Genomic DNA, 18,524 nt, shown 5'->3' with positions numbered 1-18,524 from the left:
TCAAAAACTCCATCAATAGAGGTTGACCCAACAAAGGAGCAAACAAAGGATGACAAAGGTGACCACAAGCACTTTGAAGACTTTGAGAGGATGCTTGCAAAAGATCTTACCCCTCGGGAGAAGCGGTCCTACATCGATATGCTCAAGAGGTATCCCAATTTGTTTATCACTGATTACTCACAAATTAGAGGTGTGGATGTTATAGAGCATGGCATAGAATTAAAACCAGGTACTAAACCTGTAGCTCAAAAGCTAAGGCGCCTAGGAAAAATACAACAAGAGGCACTTTTGGCAGAGGTTAACCGACTCCTCAAAGCTGGTTTCATTTACCCTGTGTCTAACTCTGAGTGGGTGTCCCCAATTGTAGTAACCCCTAAAAAGAACGGAAAATGGAGGGTATGTGTTGGCTACAAACCGCTCAATGCTGCAACAAAGAGGGATCATTTTCCTCTTCCTTTCCAAGATGAAATCTTAAACGAAGTAGCCGGCTATGAATGTTACACAGTGTGTGATGGGTATTCAGGGTATTTTCAAATCAGAATAGCAGAAGAAGATCAGTTAAAAACCACTTTCATCACACCTTGGGGTTGCTTTGCCTATAGAGTGATGCCATTTGGGCTCACAAATGCTCCTAGTACCTTTATAAGGTTTACAACTCTTGTCTTTCAGCCCTTCTTTGGAAAGTCAATTAGGGTTTTTATGGATGACTTCTGTATCTATAGTAGCCAAAGACTTCATTGCCAAAAAGTTGAGGAGGGGCTTAGGAGGCTTCATCAATTTGGGGGACAGCTTAATCCTGAGAAGTGTCACATTGCAGAGTCACAAGTGGTATTGCTTGGTCATGTGGTTTCTTTGCAAGGAATTCAAGTGGATCCATCAAAAGTAAATGCTCTCTTGTCACTACAACCACCAACGACAACCAAGGAGCTCATGACTTTCAACCACAAAGTAAGGTACATGTCTCGTTTCATTCACCTTCTAGCGGAAGCTATTGCACCTTTGCACAAGCTAGCAAACAAACCCACATTTGAATGGAAAGAGGAACACGAATTATGCTTTACTGAAGTAAAGGGTATTCTCAACTCTCTTCCAACAATAATGCCACCAAATCCAAAGGATACATATTACATCATGCCAAGTGTAGGAATGGAGGCCATCGGTGTAGTTCTCATGCAAAAAGACCCAAAAACATGCTACATGAGGCCAGTATACTTTGCAAGCAAAGTCATGACCGCTGCAGAGAAGGGCTACACCGATATGGAGAAGGTGGTATTCACAATTATGTTTGCGGTAAGAAAGTTCCGATCATATCTCTTACATGCACCATTTGTCATTCTCACCATGGAAAACAATTTACCATATGTTGTGCAACACATGAGCCTTTCATCTAGGATAGCCAAATGGGTTCTAGAACTTCAAGAGTTTGAATACACTTTTCTTGTGGAAGATAGCACAAGGGCAGGTCTTGCAGACATTCTCACATACAAAGTGAGAGAAAGGAAAGAGTCACCAAAGGCAGGAGACAAAGCTACACCACAAAATAATGAGGAGGAGATGGACAATGCACACATTTTGTGCTTTGATGGAGCTTACCGACGACAACACGATTAGGCAGCAGGGGGGGTTCTTATTCTAAGTCCACAAAGGGAAGTTCTTGTTAAGAAAGGTATCACCTTGGAAAATGTTCATTCTAATAATGAGGCTGAGTATGTCACCTTAAAGTTGGGGCTTGAAGAATGCAGAAAACTTGGCATCGAAAGACTTATAATAAGAGGTGATTCCTTACTAGTTATTAGGCAAATCCAAGGGATATGAAAGTGCAAGAACCCTACTGTAGTGGAGTGGCTTAGACAGGTGAAGGCTTTGATAAATAACTTTGAAGCTACACAGGTACAGCATGTTGTGAGAACCCTCAACAAGGAAGCAGATTATCTCGCCAATGAGAAACTTCAGATCATGGTGGGAGGTGTGAAGCTCTACGAACCAAAGTACCAAGGCCAAGAGGAATTGAAGGACATCATATTTTTCCTCCAAACTGGTGAGTGCCCTAAACACTTGGATAAAGTGCAAAGGCATAGGTTGGTAAAAAAGGCAACTCCTTACCAACTCATAGGAGATGATCTGTATCATAAAGGGAAAGATTTGGTGCTAAGAAGGGTGCCCTCTGTTCAAGAAATAGAGAGAATCCTCTTTACATGCCATGATGATGTCTGTGGGGGTCATTTTTCTCATGATATTACAAACAGGAAGATTTTGCAAGCAGGGTTTGTTTGGCCCAGTCTACACCGTGATGTCCAGCATTGGTGTAAGTCATGCAAAGGTTGTCAGATTGCTGGAGATCGACGACTCACTTACGAACCTCGAGTTCCAATAATTTCGTATGGTCCTTTTGAGAAGTGGGGTGTGGATGCAATAGGCCCCTTACCTCACACATCTACCGGGAAGGTCTTCATCATTGTGGGAGTAGATTACATGACACGATGGGCAGAGGCAGCAAGTACAACACGAATTATAGCCGAGGAGGTATCAAAATTTATCTTTGATCACATATGCAATAGATTCGGCATACCATTAGAGATTTTGTCAGATCGTGGTCCAGGGTTTAGAGCAGATCTCCTAGATAATCTTTTGGCAAAGTTAAAAGTCAAACATTTGCATTCTACACCTTACTACCCTCAGTGCAATGGGTTGGTTGAAAAGGTGAATGGAATGATATGTAAGATCATTTCTAAGCAGGTTGCAGATCGACCAAACGACTGGGATCATCATTTGACAGCAGCTCTATGGGCATACAGAACATATTTCAAGGTATCCACTCAATTCACTCCTTTTCATTTGGTATATGGACAGGATGCACTCCTTCCTATTGAGGTGGAGATTGCAAGCCTACGCATTCTCTCACAGGGAGCAAAGAGGCCAAAAGAAGCTTTGCAGGAAATAATTTTAGATCTTCAACGACTTGAGCTTGATAGAGAAGAGTCCATCGACTATTACATTGCCCAAGCCACAAGCCAAAGGGACAAAATCAACAAGAAGCTCAAGGGGAAAGGATTGAAGGAAGGTATGTTGGTTCTTCGCTATGATAACCGACTTGATACTCGACTTGACAAAAAGTTTTTGCAAAGATAGGAGGGACCTTTCATGATAAAAACAAAGTTTGGGAATGGTAGTTACAGATTAGCAAATTTATCAGGAAAACTCCACAAGACCAGAGTCAATGGATGGAGATTAAAGCCCTACTTTCAACGTATCAATCCGTTGATAGGAAGTCATCTACCTACATCGTCTAAGCTCCAAATTGGCGTGGCACCCTTCGGTTTGGCAAATGCTCCACCTATTTTTAAAGCTTTGATGTGCAAAGAAGAACTAGCCTTGGAATCTCAACATACCCAAGGCAACCCTCCCATCTCCGATTTATGGGATTGAGGTAATGAAAAGAAGGTCTAATGGAGTAAAAGAGTGTATATCACTCCTCCTGTTTTTAGAAAAAAAAAGAAAAAAAAAAGAAGAAAAAAAAAGAAGAAAAAAAAGAAAGAAAAGAAAAAGAAAAAGGAAAAAACTCTTTTGTTTCATCTAGGAGCATGAATGATCCTAGATGAAGGGGGAGGGCTAATATGAGTAGCGTTAAATGGTAACCTTGCATTTGAACTACATTTCTACTCAAATGTATATATTTTTTATCAAAGTTTTAACCTAGTGTTCATTCTCTCTTTCCGTAATAGCCTTTTTCCATACAAACACCTTACCCTTCTTAGATCTTTATGCATTTACATCATATTTCTCTCTTCATGCTAAATGTAAATAGTAAACTTAATTCTACTCTCTTAGTTTTTTTACTGCATATTCTTTTAACTAATTACCTTTACTAATTTAAATAGCTATCTACATCCCATAATTTGTAAATAAATAATTTATGGGCACTTATCTTACCCATCTTCTCTCACGTGTAGGGTTAACCTTGTAGGCCTTCCCTTCCCCACCACTATGTGACCCAACTCTTGGATCATTTACTTGTGTTGGTCAACAAATCTTAAATATAATGTATATCCCCAATAAATCAAACTTTATTGGAGCCTACCTCATTTGTTTAAGGTGGATTCTCTTTTGAAAACAGCATGCTACACCTTGGATGCATGCTAAAGGGCCCCCTACAAGGAGACTTGGTTCAAAAGGTGTTTTGGATGCATCTTGAACTCCTTAGCTCGTGGGTATACTTGAGGAACACTCCAAAATCATCTTAAACACTTTGAGAAGGTCAACTTTGCCTTTTACAGCACCCAATTCTGAGTTACAGGCTGAAAGTTATGGTGAAAACAAGGTGCTGCGGACACTGTTACTGCAGGTCAAAGTTACAATCAGGTAAACCACAAAGGTGAAAAGTTTTCTTGACTTCTCCAACATTCTAAAATACCAATGGGGAGTTAAAAACCACTTGCATGTGGAGGGGTCGGCTCAAGATGCTTCCAGAGACACAACAAACAGGATGGGGACACTCTGCAGGAGCCACTGGAGGGACATCATGGTGGGGCCCACATACATTATCAACCCTTATGGAGCCTCCACGACTTAAAAGGCTATTTTTAATGAAAAAATAATTCTCTTATTTGCATAATTAAAGAAATGGTCAAAAGGGAACCTAACTATGGTTAATTACCTACCCTAGTCAAGTTTAACCTAACCCAAGGTCTTGTACAACTATAAAAAGGCCCTTTGGCAAGCACAAAAATACACACACCTACTCCATTGCTGCAAATAAGCTCCTCTAAGGTTAGGGAAGCCCTAATCTCTCTCTCCTCTTGTCTCCCTATCCATTTCCTAAGCTCGCTATCATAAGCGGCACCATAGAGAGAGCATCAATATGCTATTGCTACCATTCTCTTGCAAACATTTCTCTTATCATACTCATCCCTAAATAAGGATTTTAGATTCTATATGAGAGCAAGGACATCAAGTTCAATGATCTATCTCATGGTTTGATCAACAAATTGTTGCAATTGGGGTGTCGTCGTCACACTTTTGCTCTAAACGCATGTAAAATTGGTAAGCCTATCTTGGCAGCTTCTCATACTTTGTGCTCATTGGGTTGCTTGTTTGTTGAGAAAGTTTTTGTGCACCATGGTGTCTATTTGCTTGGCTTCTCTCCTGATGTTGTGTGTAAGTAAGTCTTGGGGCTGCATAGATGGAGAAGAGCTCTCTATGCATGCCGCCTTATGTGTGTAAGTAGTCTCTTCTTTTGGGAAAGGAAAGGAGTTGTCAAGTATTTGTGCATTGTGGCGTTTTGAGTTTGAGGTTTTGTGATTGCTTTTCTTAGAAGTATATGAGCACTAATATGGTGAAGGTCAATCTTTGCATGTGAGTTTGTGCTGCTTAAGGAGTGTGTGTTGAATGGTTGAAGGGCATTTTGTGTTGAAGCACATAAGGAAGGTGTGAGTGTGTGTGTGTGTGTGTGTGTGTTGTATATGGTTTGTTTTGGTTTCCTTCTTTCTCCATAAAAGAGGGTGGTGCCCCTAAGAAATACATGTGTGTAGGGTCTCACGGAGTGGTTGTCTGGTGGGAGCCTTGAGTTGAGCCCCATCTCAAAAATCCGCTCTCAATAGGAGCTCAACAAAATTTATTATCCTATGGAGTTTGGTGTCAGCTAGGAAAACCACCCCTATCCACAAGCACCATCCAAGTCAAGGGTGTCAATAAGAAGAAGACCACTGTTTTTGGAATCCTACACACTCATGTTATTTATGACAACGGGGTTGTAGCTCAAGATTTTTTGGTCATGCTTGTTGGTACTATGGAGGGTAATGTAAACCTGAGGTGCAAACGGATGTATGCAGTCAAATGTAATATCGACTAGGAGACCGAGAGTATCATGACGCAAAAACCAACTCATGGCCCAACGGCTCAAGGAATAACACCTGCAATCTCACCTCTTCATAACACAAAAAACAACAAAATATTGCCAATCCAAAAAGTCACAACATCCTTGCCAGTAGCATGACCCTCTAAAGCTTCAACTTCCATGGCTACAACAGACAGTGTTACATCAAATTCTCCACATGATCTGACCAAGGGTACATTTCAATGGGTCCCCAAGGTATCGTCATCGGACCCCCCTATGGTTCAAGTTACTTCACAAAGGAAACCTCGAAGGAAGGCATCCACTCAGGTTAAGAAGGTGAAAACCAAATCATGTTGGATTCCCAAACAACTATTAGAAGCCCAAGGCTACTATGAAGGAAATGATCAAATCTGGGTGCCAAAATGTAAATTGTGCTTTTGCTTGTCACCTAGCCCATGTGAGCCCAATCATGTGGCTCCAAAACAAATTGAAGATCGTGAAAAGGAAAAATCACAAAATGCTACACACCTGCTCCAGAGCTAGTTTGGCACCGAAGAAAGAACGATTTGTTTCACCTAGCTCAGGAAGAGGGAAGTCAAATAAAGCCTCTTTCTATTCATGTAGTTCGTATATGGAAATAGAATCTTCGACACAACCTCCACCTACCATTGTACATATCCTTACAAACAAGGAAGAGTTTGCACCTCCCGTTGTAAGTTCACCACCTACAACAAAGTTGCATATAAAATCATGGGAGAGTACCTTACGACCCTTGCAACTAGATGAAATTCCTAGGATGGTCAAAAACTATTGGTCAAAGTCTTCACCCATAACAACTTGGAACAATTGGTTTCAAAAGGTGACAACATCATTCCAAAAGGTATGATCTACCCAAGGAAGGGGGGAGTGTTTGATGACAGCTTCCCTCTCAACCTTCCTCCCTGACCTCTCAATCTCCCAATCTTAGGTAATGTATATAGAAAGTCTTATACTCACAAAAACAAGATAAAAAAGTAAAAGAGCAAGAGCCACCAAACAATAATCTGGAAACTTACAAGTTCTATACATAACACATTATGCACAAGGACACGACCTTTTGACACGACCCTGCACTCTAACCATCATCTATCTGTGTGTACAGATATGGCTAGTACGCTAGAGTCATCTACTCCTGCCTTGGGTGAGAGGTACCCTCGTTACTTCTCACAAGTGTTTCACATGGTCTTTCTAGTGCTTGCATGTGAATGGGATTTGGTAGGTATGCTAGCATGTGAGAGAAATTTCGACGAGTTAGAATGGCTGATACGTCTCTTGACCATGACTGATCCATACTTAGTAGAGAGTGTTTCTTCCATTGCATAATCCTACCCTTTTGACCAAGATGACTATAGACGTCTAGTGACCTTCTTAGTAAACATTGGTGCCCCTAATGATGAAGACAATTTACATGATTACACATATGGCACATATGGTCTCATGAATGATGACTTTGTTTTTCATAACGACGAGGATAGGGGTTTAGCCTTAGGGTTCTCCCCCCAATCTCTACAATATCGTATTTCCTTTACTCTCTAGGGGGAGTGCAAATAATTAGGTTAGGGTTTCTTATGTTGTTTAATTGTGCTCAATAACGGTTGGTACCTCTTCCCACTGATGTGCCTCTGGAAGGTGGATTTTGGTGGTGACTATTGTGCAGTTTGTGACTACACAAGGATGCCTTAGAAGGACAACGACAATGGATGTTTACATGCTACAACTTATGTTCTCCATTATGTCAGGTGTACTACTTCCTTTTATCTATATATGTTTTCCACAGTTACATATTTGCATCTTGTCATTTGAGTTTCTAACAATGCATAAAATTTATGAAGTTGTGACATTGCCAGTTTAAATGCTATAATTTTTTCAAACTTCTAGTACCTTGTTCTTCTCTTTGAGTTTGGTCTATTAGTTGGCTTTAAGTAAGTATCAGGACCTTAGGCTAAACTAGGCCAATTAATTGCTGACTTTAATTCCTAAATAGTCTATTAATTGTAGTAACTTTAGTAATGTTTTAGGCTATGAGAATATAGTTCTCTCTATCTTATTCCATCTAAGTGTGACTTGTGTTGTGGTATTTGAAACCTCGAGTCTCCCGGCTAGTTTATGCTCAAGCTGGTATTTGAGACCTCGAGTCTCCCAGCTGTTGGTATTTGAGAACTTGAGTCCCCCAGCTACTTGTAACAACTATGACAAAAACAAAAAAGAAAAAAAAAGAGAAAAGAAAAAGCAAATAGCACAAACTTCCTTGTATTTATGTTGATCACACTTAAGTGGTATAAGTGACAGGATCACTAGTCTTTACACCACCCCGACGAGCATTCTTAGGGTTAACTACTCTTTAGTCGACATTTTTTAATTAATGTTGGTTGATCTAGTACTTACTTTAGCCATAGCTCTTGTGTACTTCTCTTAGAGTCAACCTAATAGACCTTAACTCAATTGCATTTTATTCAGGTACTACACTTGTTCTAGTTGGCAATGTTACAATTCATGATTTTTTTGCATTTCCTAGAATATCATGTATGCATCTCACTTATTGCACGCCTGCACATGCTGCCTTTGAGCTTTCACAATGTTTTTTTTCATCTGCTAACAGGTACTCCTATCGTGGATCTCGATGTTGCACTGTTATATTCTGAGGGCGGAATCTAATCACGAAGGGGGGCATGTTAACCACCGACGTCCACTTCTAGTATTCATGGGCCGGGTAAGAGTGATCTCCAATGAGAGGTGCACTCTAATTGGAACATTCAAGGGTGAGTTGGCTAAGCATGGGCGCTTAAGTGTGAATGGGCGAGTTCATATAAAAGTCACCTAAACCTAAAAATCACTCATTCTCTCATTTGTCAATTGAAGAGTGCTCTTGCTCCATCTCCATCTTCTTCTTCATCTCCTTGTGTGTGTGTGTGTGTGTGTGTGTGTGTGTGTGTGTGTGTGTGTGTGTGTGTGTGTGTGTGTGTGTGTGTGTGTGTGTGTGTGTGTGTGTGTGTGTGTGTGTGTGTGTGTGTGTGTGTGTGTGTGCGCGCGTGCGTGAGAGAGAGAGAGTGTGTGATCGAGCATGCAACGGCACGGCGGTGGCGAGGTGGTTGAGCGCGTCACGATGGTAGCTCCCTCTTCTTCGCGGAGAGGAATCCTCCACAAAGACAAGCGTAGGGCGGTGAGTGACACACCCTTGCTCTCTTGAGCTTGCTAGATTAGGCTGGTTGTGTGCTTGCAGCCATTTGTGGCTCGCACACAGTGTATGGCAAGTCCCTTGCTTTGACACGTGCGATGGAAGCGCACACCATTTCTGTGCAAATATATACACAAGACTCAAAGTGGATTTGTGGGTGGAAGATCGATCTATGATAACATTCCAACTGTCATGTTGTATATTGAAGTTGCTTACTTTAGTTTGACTTTGCCAAGTCATTTGACAATGTACAATGGGATTTCATACATAGAACCATGGAAAAGATAGGGTTTGGACCTAAAGTTTCTGACTTTGCCAAGTCATTTGACAATGTACAGTGGGATTTGATACACAGAATCATGGAAAAGATGGGTTTTGGCCCTAAAGTGATTGCATGTGTTCTTCAGTTGGGCCATAAATCTATATCTAGAATTATAGTCAATGGACGACTCTCTTCTCCTATTAATGTATGTAGATCAGTAACGCAAGGTTGTCCACTCAGCCCTCTTCTATTTGCTCTGGCCACTCACCCTCTCTTTTGCTACGTGCAATTACAAGGTGACTCTAGGGAAATTAAAGGGTTGCAAATTGAATGAGCATTTGTTGGCCTTAGGTTTGTAGATGACACCATCTCCTTTCTTCAAGCTAACAACTCTCATACGGAAATGCATATCTTATTTTGATCTATTCTCTTTGTCTACTGACATGCCCCTTGATCTTGAAAAGTCATATCTTACAGATGCTAACTCAGATAACTTTAAGTCCCTAATATGGGGAGGGAAGAGGATCTCTAGGGGGTACCCCTTCAGAATGGACATTATTGCAAAACAACAAACTGGAATGGGTTTTAACTAGGGTTCTCAAAAAATGTGCTTTCTGGCATTGCCAAGAATGGCCACTCCATGTCAGACTCATGATTTTACAAGCTTTCTTGATTCCCTATCTTTTGTAATTTCTTCCCCTATTCAATTGGTTTGTAGCTATGCTGGACAAATTTACCTTGACAATTAGATGCTTTTTACCAGGTAGAAAAAATGCATGATGGATTGCCTGAAGCCATGTACAAATGCCTGAAATCCTTGGAGGATTGGGATTCCTGGATCTTAGAATCCATATGCAAGCCAGACAAGCCACACTATTGAAGCACCTTTTGGCTACTAATAAAATTTGTGCTAGCATATTGTGGAAACTATCAGAGGATGCATTGGTCTGCTTCCACGGCCCTTGGGACATGCTTGTCTGGGATAAGGTTTTTATAGCAGCACCTATCAATGCTCATTCACAAATTGCAAGTATGTTACTTTCTTCATGGAAATCTATCTACGCGCTATTGATATGGTCTGCTTGAGTTAGGTATGCAGGGTACTCTCTAGGGGCTAAAAGCATACTTTGGAGTCATGCCTTTTACAAACCTCCTGCACTTCTACTTGGGAGAAAATCCCTACTCCTCTTCAAAAAGGAGTATGCTAGATTGAACGTGTATTGGACCCTAACATTCAATTGGTGGCCTTTATGTATGCTAGGAAACGCTTTCAATTGGGTCACAGTCTCAAGATCGCTTGGAATCAATTGCAAGCCCATGAAGAGCATGTAACACCAATGTGGAAGGCAGAGTTCACGACTAGAAGCTACCTCTTTCTCAAGCACCTTGGTTGAATTCCCCTACAAATAATTCATGCGGGATGCTTCTCCTGCCACAGCCATTGTTGCTAAATGCAATAGAATGTGGGGATTTCAAAACAACGAGAATTGGTGGTTGTCCAAACTCAACATCAAGTCTTTCGTCTGTCAAATTGTCCGGACAATGAGATTGGCAAGAAAACGACAAAGAAAGAAAATATGGGAGGCATCGTCTGTTGCAATACGACATGTAGAGTGGTGGCTACAAAAAGAACGCATGGGAGAGATTTGGACAACTCCATCACAAGTTGTTTAAGAGCTCTTAAAGATAGAAAGTCCCTACATGGACTCTCTGTATCATCCAACAACAATGTAATCTCACTTTTTAGCACTATTATTAATTTTATAACAAACGAGAAAAACAAGCAAAACGATGTAATCCTTTTTGCTGCATTAGAAATATACATTGAAGCTTGTTCATCACTCTTCCTCCGGAAATGTTACAAAGTATATGGGCTTTTGGCCCTGTGTGAGTGATCCTCCTCCTCTTGCCTTTGTCTTTTGATAGAAACAACATGATCAACTTTTATTGCCGATGGCACATTTAGGTTGGGTGTTATCGTCTGAATCTCTACTTTAGCATGGGGGGTTTCTTCTTTATCAGTCACACAGGACTGGTCGCTTATTGCAAAATAGAGCGTGTTTGTCATATGCCAATAATTGGCTAGGATCTGTGATTCCACATGCTAGACCATATGCTGCTTGTGTCAAAAAATAGCAACTTTGCAAGCCATACACGCATGGGCCTTGACCGAACATTGTCAATGTTGCTTGCTTCTCGAGAAGCATAATCTTGTATTATTCCATCTGATGAGGGCGCCTCCTAGATATCTAGATATGGTCTTCAAGGTCATCAGAGGTAGATCAACATTATCATTAGAGAAGGAGGAATGGAATACCAAAAAATTTGGATACCTCAAATTTTTCAAATATTGGTTGAGGGAGGAATTCATTCATAAGTCTCCCATGCCTCGCCTGTCGTCCTCACAAGGACGAGGGATGAAGTTATCATCATAAACAAGCTCTAAGCAATTAATATCAATGATTAGTACATGTAAAATAAATGTTAATCCATACACAACTACAAAATAAAAGAATACTTCACCTTTTAATTTTCATCTTCCTCAAGTAGTGCCTCATTCCATAAGTCGATGGCACTATCCGCGTTATGTGGCTCCCTGGATGTTGAGGCCGATGAGGATGTCGATGAATTGGGTTTTCCCATGTTTTTTATTCTCAACTTTTCCTGCACTGCCTTGAACTCCTCTTCCGTTGGAAGTGTTGCCTCACATTTGGCTACACATATATATATGTACACACATGCGTACGCACAAATATTTACACACACACACACACACATACAATGTGTGTATAGACATATACATACACATATATATACATTCTCATATATTTTTATATATGTATAGGTATATGTGCAGGGAATTAATTGCAATCAACTCAAAGCAATGATAAGGGTGGTCATCACGTCACTAGGCATCATGACCTTTCGTGGGAGACCTATAAATAAGAATCGTCTGTGTGCCCATAATAGTGTGAGTGAGTTGAGCGTGCACCCCCATATTTGGAATCATATTTGTTAGTCACTCCCTACTTCTCATTGTGTGTCATATCGTCCACAATGGACCCTTTCCAAATTAAGATTGAAGAGGAGCTGGCTTGCTCTCAGGAAATACCAGACAATAGGCTATCTAATTTTTTCTACCGTACTATTGGCCTCCATCAACGCGAGGCAAAAACCCAATGTTTAATCTGGAGTTCTTGTTGCAAGAGTGGATAGCTACTGGGGACAAGTTCCTTGCAGAATTTGAGCACACCTACCAGCAACAAATTGTTGGCAAAATAGTTGAGATGTAGGGAATACGCTTTGTGCATATAAAGGACATAAGTTATGATCCCTCAAAGAAACACATTTTCTCAAGGACTTGGTTGAATCTTCTGACACATATGCAAAGAAATGACATCAAATGTACCCTACATAACCACAAATGTCGGATGGTTGAATACTATGCAAGTTTGATTCTATACTTGCACATTACTTTGGGAGAGCATGTGGATGCAACATAGGAGGTGAGTGGTCCATCTATCAGGGGTGGCGATTTGGTGCTCCATTGAAGTGGAGCCTTATAGGTTTTGGAGGATGCACAGCTTCCAGAAGGCGCTTTGCCTAGAAGTGTCCTTCCTACCATCCGGATTGGTGATTTGCAGTATGTAATGTTGAATGATATCATGGAGCTTTTTGACTTGCGAGAGGACTATTGCCTTGCCATAGTGACGCATAATCTAGAAGAGGATGATGCCATCCTAGACTTGCACACGCCAAGTACTCTGTGATAGATGCCCATGTGTCAAAAGGTGAGTTTTTAGATCCAATATATATATATATATATATATATATATATATATATATATGCATATATGTAAATATTTGTGTGTGTGTGTGTGTGTGCATTACAAGGTCGCAGTACAATGCAAGGGTGTGTTGCATGAAAATATACCTTATGCTCCTTGTGTTGTTCTGCAACAGGCAGTCGCACCACAATGCAGTGAGGAATGAAATGCGAGACATACCCATGGCCCATCGCGTTGTGGCGCAACTGCTACGTGGCAATCACGGCACTACGCAATGGGTCGTGGATATGTTGAACATCTACTGACACCTCGTTACATTGTGGCGCGACTGCTACGTGTACCAATCTTGGCACAACGTGATGGGCCATGGATATGTTGAACATCTGACACCTCATTGCATTGTGGCATGACTACCACGTGTACTAGTCACGTCACAACACGATGGAGAGTGAGATTGTTGAGCATCTCACACCTCATCGCATTTTGGTGCAATTTTCTATCGGGGCACAATGCAAGGAGCCCTGTATACCTTTTTAGGTCCACCTCTCCTCGCTCTGTACCACGACCTTGCAACACACACATATAAAAATATATGTATGTGTGTGTACGTATAGACCCACAATGTATTTCCATTTGTCATCCATGCATTCGGCCGAGCACTTCCCAATGCACCATGATCTGCATTAATGAGGATCATTATGACAGTAGTCATAATTATGTGTGTGATCTCTATACAACATGTTCTACTCACTCTTTTCAAGCACTTTTTGCTATTCCGTATTAGTTCTCTCTCTTAGCCCCCCCACAAATCGTGTTTGACCTACCTTGGCACTCACTTGAGCTGTTTTCTTTCCACTCTCCATTATTCCCACGTTGTTAGCCATTCCTTGATGGCATACAAAGTAGACTTAGTCGCTAGCAAGGTTTACCAAGGTGAAGGATCGTTTAGCAGGGCTCGGTCTGATGCTGATCAAGCATCAACATCACATGTGCCAGAAAAAACTCTACCTCATCTATGCGTGACCATGAGAAGCAGGAGATATGAACAAAATCAAAGTGTGCTATTGGAGCTATAAAAACCCCAAAAACATATTTCCCTGGATATACCAAAGATACCTTTTCAGAGAGTTGTCCGTGAAATTTGCAACCCAAACAACTTTAATTTCAAATGGTCTCGCAGTGCAATGGGTTGCCTCCATGAAGTGATGGAGGATCAAGTATGTTATGGCTGCTCATGCCCACAGATCAACACTCATGCCACGGGATTTGAACTCCCTTCGGCTCATCAGGTTTAGGTACGACAAAACATTGGTGCCTGTGGGTATATCCGACAAAAAGATGGACATTTTGAGAATCTTACCAATAGGAAAGGTCAAGGTGGTTGACATTTTTGCACATATCTATCAATAGCACCCGTCTAAATACAGAACAAAAATTTCAAAGACAAGTGGAAGCGCAGGAACCGGACTTTCAAGCAAAGGAGGAAGCACGTAACATTGAGCGCCATGAGCAACAATTGGCAACGGCACAACACGAGCTAATGTGGAGGCCTTCGAGTGTCTTTACCCACATTTTGACGTTGCTATTGTGGTATGAATAGATGTCCTCTATTTCAATTTTGGGCCCTATGAGATCAACATTTTGGGGGACCTTAGCAAGGAGCTGACAGACTCAATTATTAACTTTTTTTGTGGTTAGTGATTTTTTCCCATCTTGTGTTGGTTGTAAGTTTACTGTGTGTTTTGCATGATAGAATATATGTTTGCTCGTAGTATGGTTTCCAACCTTGCACTATCTAGAGTGAGGTTATTGTTCTCAACTCCCAGCTTTTTGTAGTTCTCTAATCCAAGAATACATCGCTGCTGGAGGTAGTTGATTGGTTTCAAATCGTTAACTTGGAGACAACGAAGGTTTTTTTGCTAGCTTACAATGAAGAGTAAGAGTTGTCATTAATAACAATCTACCTTCTATGTGTATATTGGAAACATGCATCTCAGTTGACCTTACTTGTTAAAAAAGCTCCCACTAGAGCATGTTGCTTTGACCATGGAGCAGAAGCGTTGCTACCTTCCAAACTCCGCGCATGGTTTCCAAGAGAATGTTCGAAGATCAGTGGAGGCCTTTCTTGAGTGTCACAAGCTATTTGTGAAATTGTTGTGACACGTACTTCCAATTGTTTACGGTTTGTTTGAAAGCTGGTAAGCTGCTTTAGAGGCACTGACCCACAAGGAGATATGGGAACTTAGATGACCATTTTGAGTTGCAAGGTCCCCAAACAACAAGGCAAACATTCTTGTGGCTGGAGGGTGTTAATGAATGCATAGCTCTTGTTGGAGCGCAAGTATGGGGATGACTGCAAAAGCGTAAGCACCTGCTTTTTGTTCATCGCTATCCATGACTTATGACCTCTTAAATTAACTTATGAGGTTGACTGATTTTGCAAGCTAGAAAACTAGCAGATTATACAGATGTGCATGTTGATTTGTTCTCAATCACATTCGTTGAGAACATGATCAACCTTGTAACAACACTCCGGGAATGAGTGCACGATGTGTTTGTGCTGCTAGAACCAAGGCCCACTCCACGGCCTCAACCTAGGAGATATCCGGCAACTTCTCCATTAATGCAGCAACATGTCCCCATCACCATTTCCCCAGATACATATCGTAGGCCCTTGCCTCCTCATCACCCTCCACCCATGTTTGATGCCCCTGCCTCTTCTACACAGCAATGAACACCACCCCCACAACAGCCATTCCCCCTTGTCTCACCCTCTATCCCTCATGTCCCTGCCTCACCTAATGTTGGAGATGATTAAAACACTCACTGAAATGCACACATTCTCCTATAAAATGATCATGTTATAATGTTTACAAAAGTGATGTGTATAGCTTGTAGGGAAAATGGCATGCATAAACCGTCTTCGGTTTAGGATAAAGTGCTTTGTTACAACGATCTGTGAAATCGTTTTTTGTATCAAGCTATGTGCGCACAATGTTTAGACTCACGCTCTATGTAAAAGTAGTACAAAAAATGGTAGTTTTTGACCAAAGCTCCATGAAGCAAGGCATTGTTGGCATTACCTACTTGTAGGGAGTGATATAGACGTGGTGCCTATAAAATGCTGTACACAATTTTTAGGCTTTTTAAAGCTATTTTAAGATTTTTTTTAAATGCGCTAATGGTCTAGGGCTCCTTATCGCGTGGTGTTTTGATGGGTTTTGAGGTATGGAAATATTTGCTTTGTGGCGATTTTAGTTCGGTGTGTGGTTTGGGGCTTTGCCCTTCTGTTGCATGGGCCTGTATGGCAGTGGTTGGGCTCCGATTAGGGCTTGCAGATGGTGATCTGGTGGTTCTGGGTTCTCTGCTCACCTGTTGTGACCTAGTACTTTTTTTCGGCTTCTTGGAGATCTTACTGGTTCGATGTGGTCGGGGTCTAGCTTGTGGAGACCCGGTCCGGTCTGGTTTGATGGCGACATTCTCAGATGGTCTTTGTGATGCAAGCCTGATTCGTTTTGGCTCTGGTGGCAGAAGAGCTCCTGTGGTGGCACCTCCTGAGTTTATGCTGGGTGATGGGGACTATGGACCTTGGCCCCTTCTCGGCATGTAGCTTTTGTGTTCTCTGATTTTGAGGAGGGCACCCTATTCATCCAGGTACTATGGTTCGATCGACGGCGTGGCTCCCCTGTATCAACCGATGTACTTGATTTATGGTGTCGAATGGTGTTGTTTCCTTGTGCTATTGTGTGGTTGGTTGTCTAGATACCCCACTGGCTCAGTTATGGGCAGGGTTTGGGCTTGTATATTTCTTGATGATTATTAATATAACATCACACATATTGTGAGTTCTTCCAAAAAGAAAAAAAAAATGTTGTTTTTTAATGTATCTTTGGAGCCATGCTTTTAAGAAAAGCACTCACTGAAAAAAAGTCAACAACAGCAGGGCAAATAGAAGGAGCGCAATGAGACTCTATAAAAAAACGAGAGCAAGGAGTGCAAGGTATGCTGCTACAACTCTCTCTCTCTCTCTCTCTCTCTCTCTCTCTCTCTCTCTCTCTCTCTCTCTCTCTCTCTCTCTCTCTCTCTCTCTCTCTCTCTCTCTCTCTCTCAGGCAGTGCCGTCGTTGGCAATTTAGTGACAAACTTGTTTTCCAACAATTTGTGACCACATGCCTTGATAAGGCAAGCATATGTGATACCATTTTGAGAGATGACCTTGCTCATGTTAACATATAGACGGCGTCCTTTTTTTTCTTTTTTTCTTTTTAAGTCACTCGAAGCTTTGCTTCGACTAGTTTTACGGGATTACGCCCACTCACTCTATCATAATAACTAATATTTAATTCTCCTAAATGATTTTCTCATGTTAAACTGTTCATTTAATATGGGGAAGTGTCAGGGGATGAAAGGCTAGAATATTGGTTAAGCTGGCAGGCCGGCCATAGTAGGGATCCAAAGGAGGTAAAACAGGGATCCAAAGGGGGGGCCATCTTCAAAAGAGCAAGGTGCAACAATGGGCTTTAAAGACCCTAAGGTTCATCCCATTAATACTTCCAAAATTCTAAGGTTCCAAAAATCAAAGGTTGTGTCCAATAATTAAGCTTAGGAAAATTGGATGCTTTGTGTGTGTGTACAAAAATCTTCATGAATCCTACAAAGGAGGGGGTGAGCCTTGCAAGTAGGGGATGAGAGAGAAACACACACACACACACACACACACACACACACTCACAAGCCTCCTTTACACAAAGGGAATGAGGGACACATGTCAGCTCCCTAGCCCAGATGCCCACAAGGTGTACTCAAATCCTATTGGATGGCCATGGAGGTAGACCAATGAGAATTAGTCTACAATAAATCTAGTTTAATTAATTAAAAAACACTTAATAAAAGGTCCAATAAGAATTAATCTCTCTAGAAGACTATTGGACAGTCTCCCAAGGGGTCCAATGAGAATTCAAAAGCCCATTGGCTTGCCTGATTCATATTGGCCAGGAGACAAAGGGGTCCAATGAGAGTTTAGTTGCATTAATTAATTACCTAAAGCCCTCACAAAAACGGAAAGGGGGACACATTCAGAAGGCTATCACTTATGCTGCTTAAATATATTGGCTAAGCCTGGCATGGGCCAATGGGGTGCCTGCATGAGTAAAATGGAAGAGGGTCGACCAAGAGAGAGAGGGGGCATGTGTGCAGCAAGAAGACTCTCTCTCTCTCCTTCTCAAGCTTTAATGGAAAGCTTATCACCTACTCCAAGCTTGTGAGAAGTGAGGCCTACACCAACAATCTTGGCTTTGTGATGCAAATCCAACCAAGAGCCAAGCTTCAATGCATGATCATGTCCTCTACCATGCTAATTACTAAGCTATGATATACTAATATGAGTGATTATGTGAGGATATGTACATCTTTCTCGTAAGATTACTCC

At 41.4% G+C, this 18,524-nt stretch overlaps 1 protein-coding gene across 1 annotated transcript in view; it reads left to right on the top strand.

The window, feature by feature from the left end:
* The window catches only part of LOC147426668 (uncharacterized), a 103,961-nt gene extending 87,254 nt beyond the window's left edge, over positions 1-16,707 (top strand). The window contains exon 2 of the mRNA XM_086498228.1: positions 16,356-16,707. Coding sequence (XP_086354354.1) covers positions 16,356-16,707 — 352 coding nt within the window. The remainder of the gene's footprint in view (positions 1-16,355) is intronic.
* The last annotated feature ends 1,817 nt before the right edge of the window (positions 16,708-18,524 follow it).

Source organism: Adiantum capillus-veneris, chromosome 24 (assembly GCF_014529385.1).
Source record: "Adiantum capillus-veneris isolate H3 chromosome 24, ASM1452938v2, whole genome shotgun sequence".
Classification (NCBI taxonomy): domain Eukaryota; kingdom Viridiplantae; phylum Streptophyta; class Polypodiopsida; order Polypodiales; family Pteridaceae; genus Adiantum; species Adiantum capillus-veneris.
This window is presented reverse-complemented; position numbering and strand designations above follow the sequence as displayed.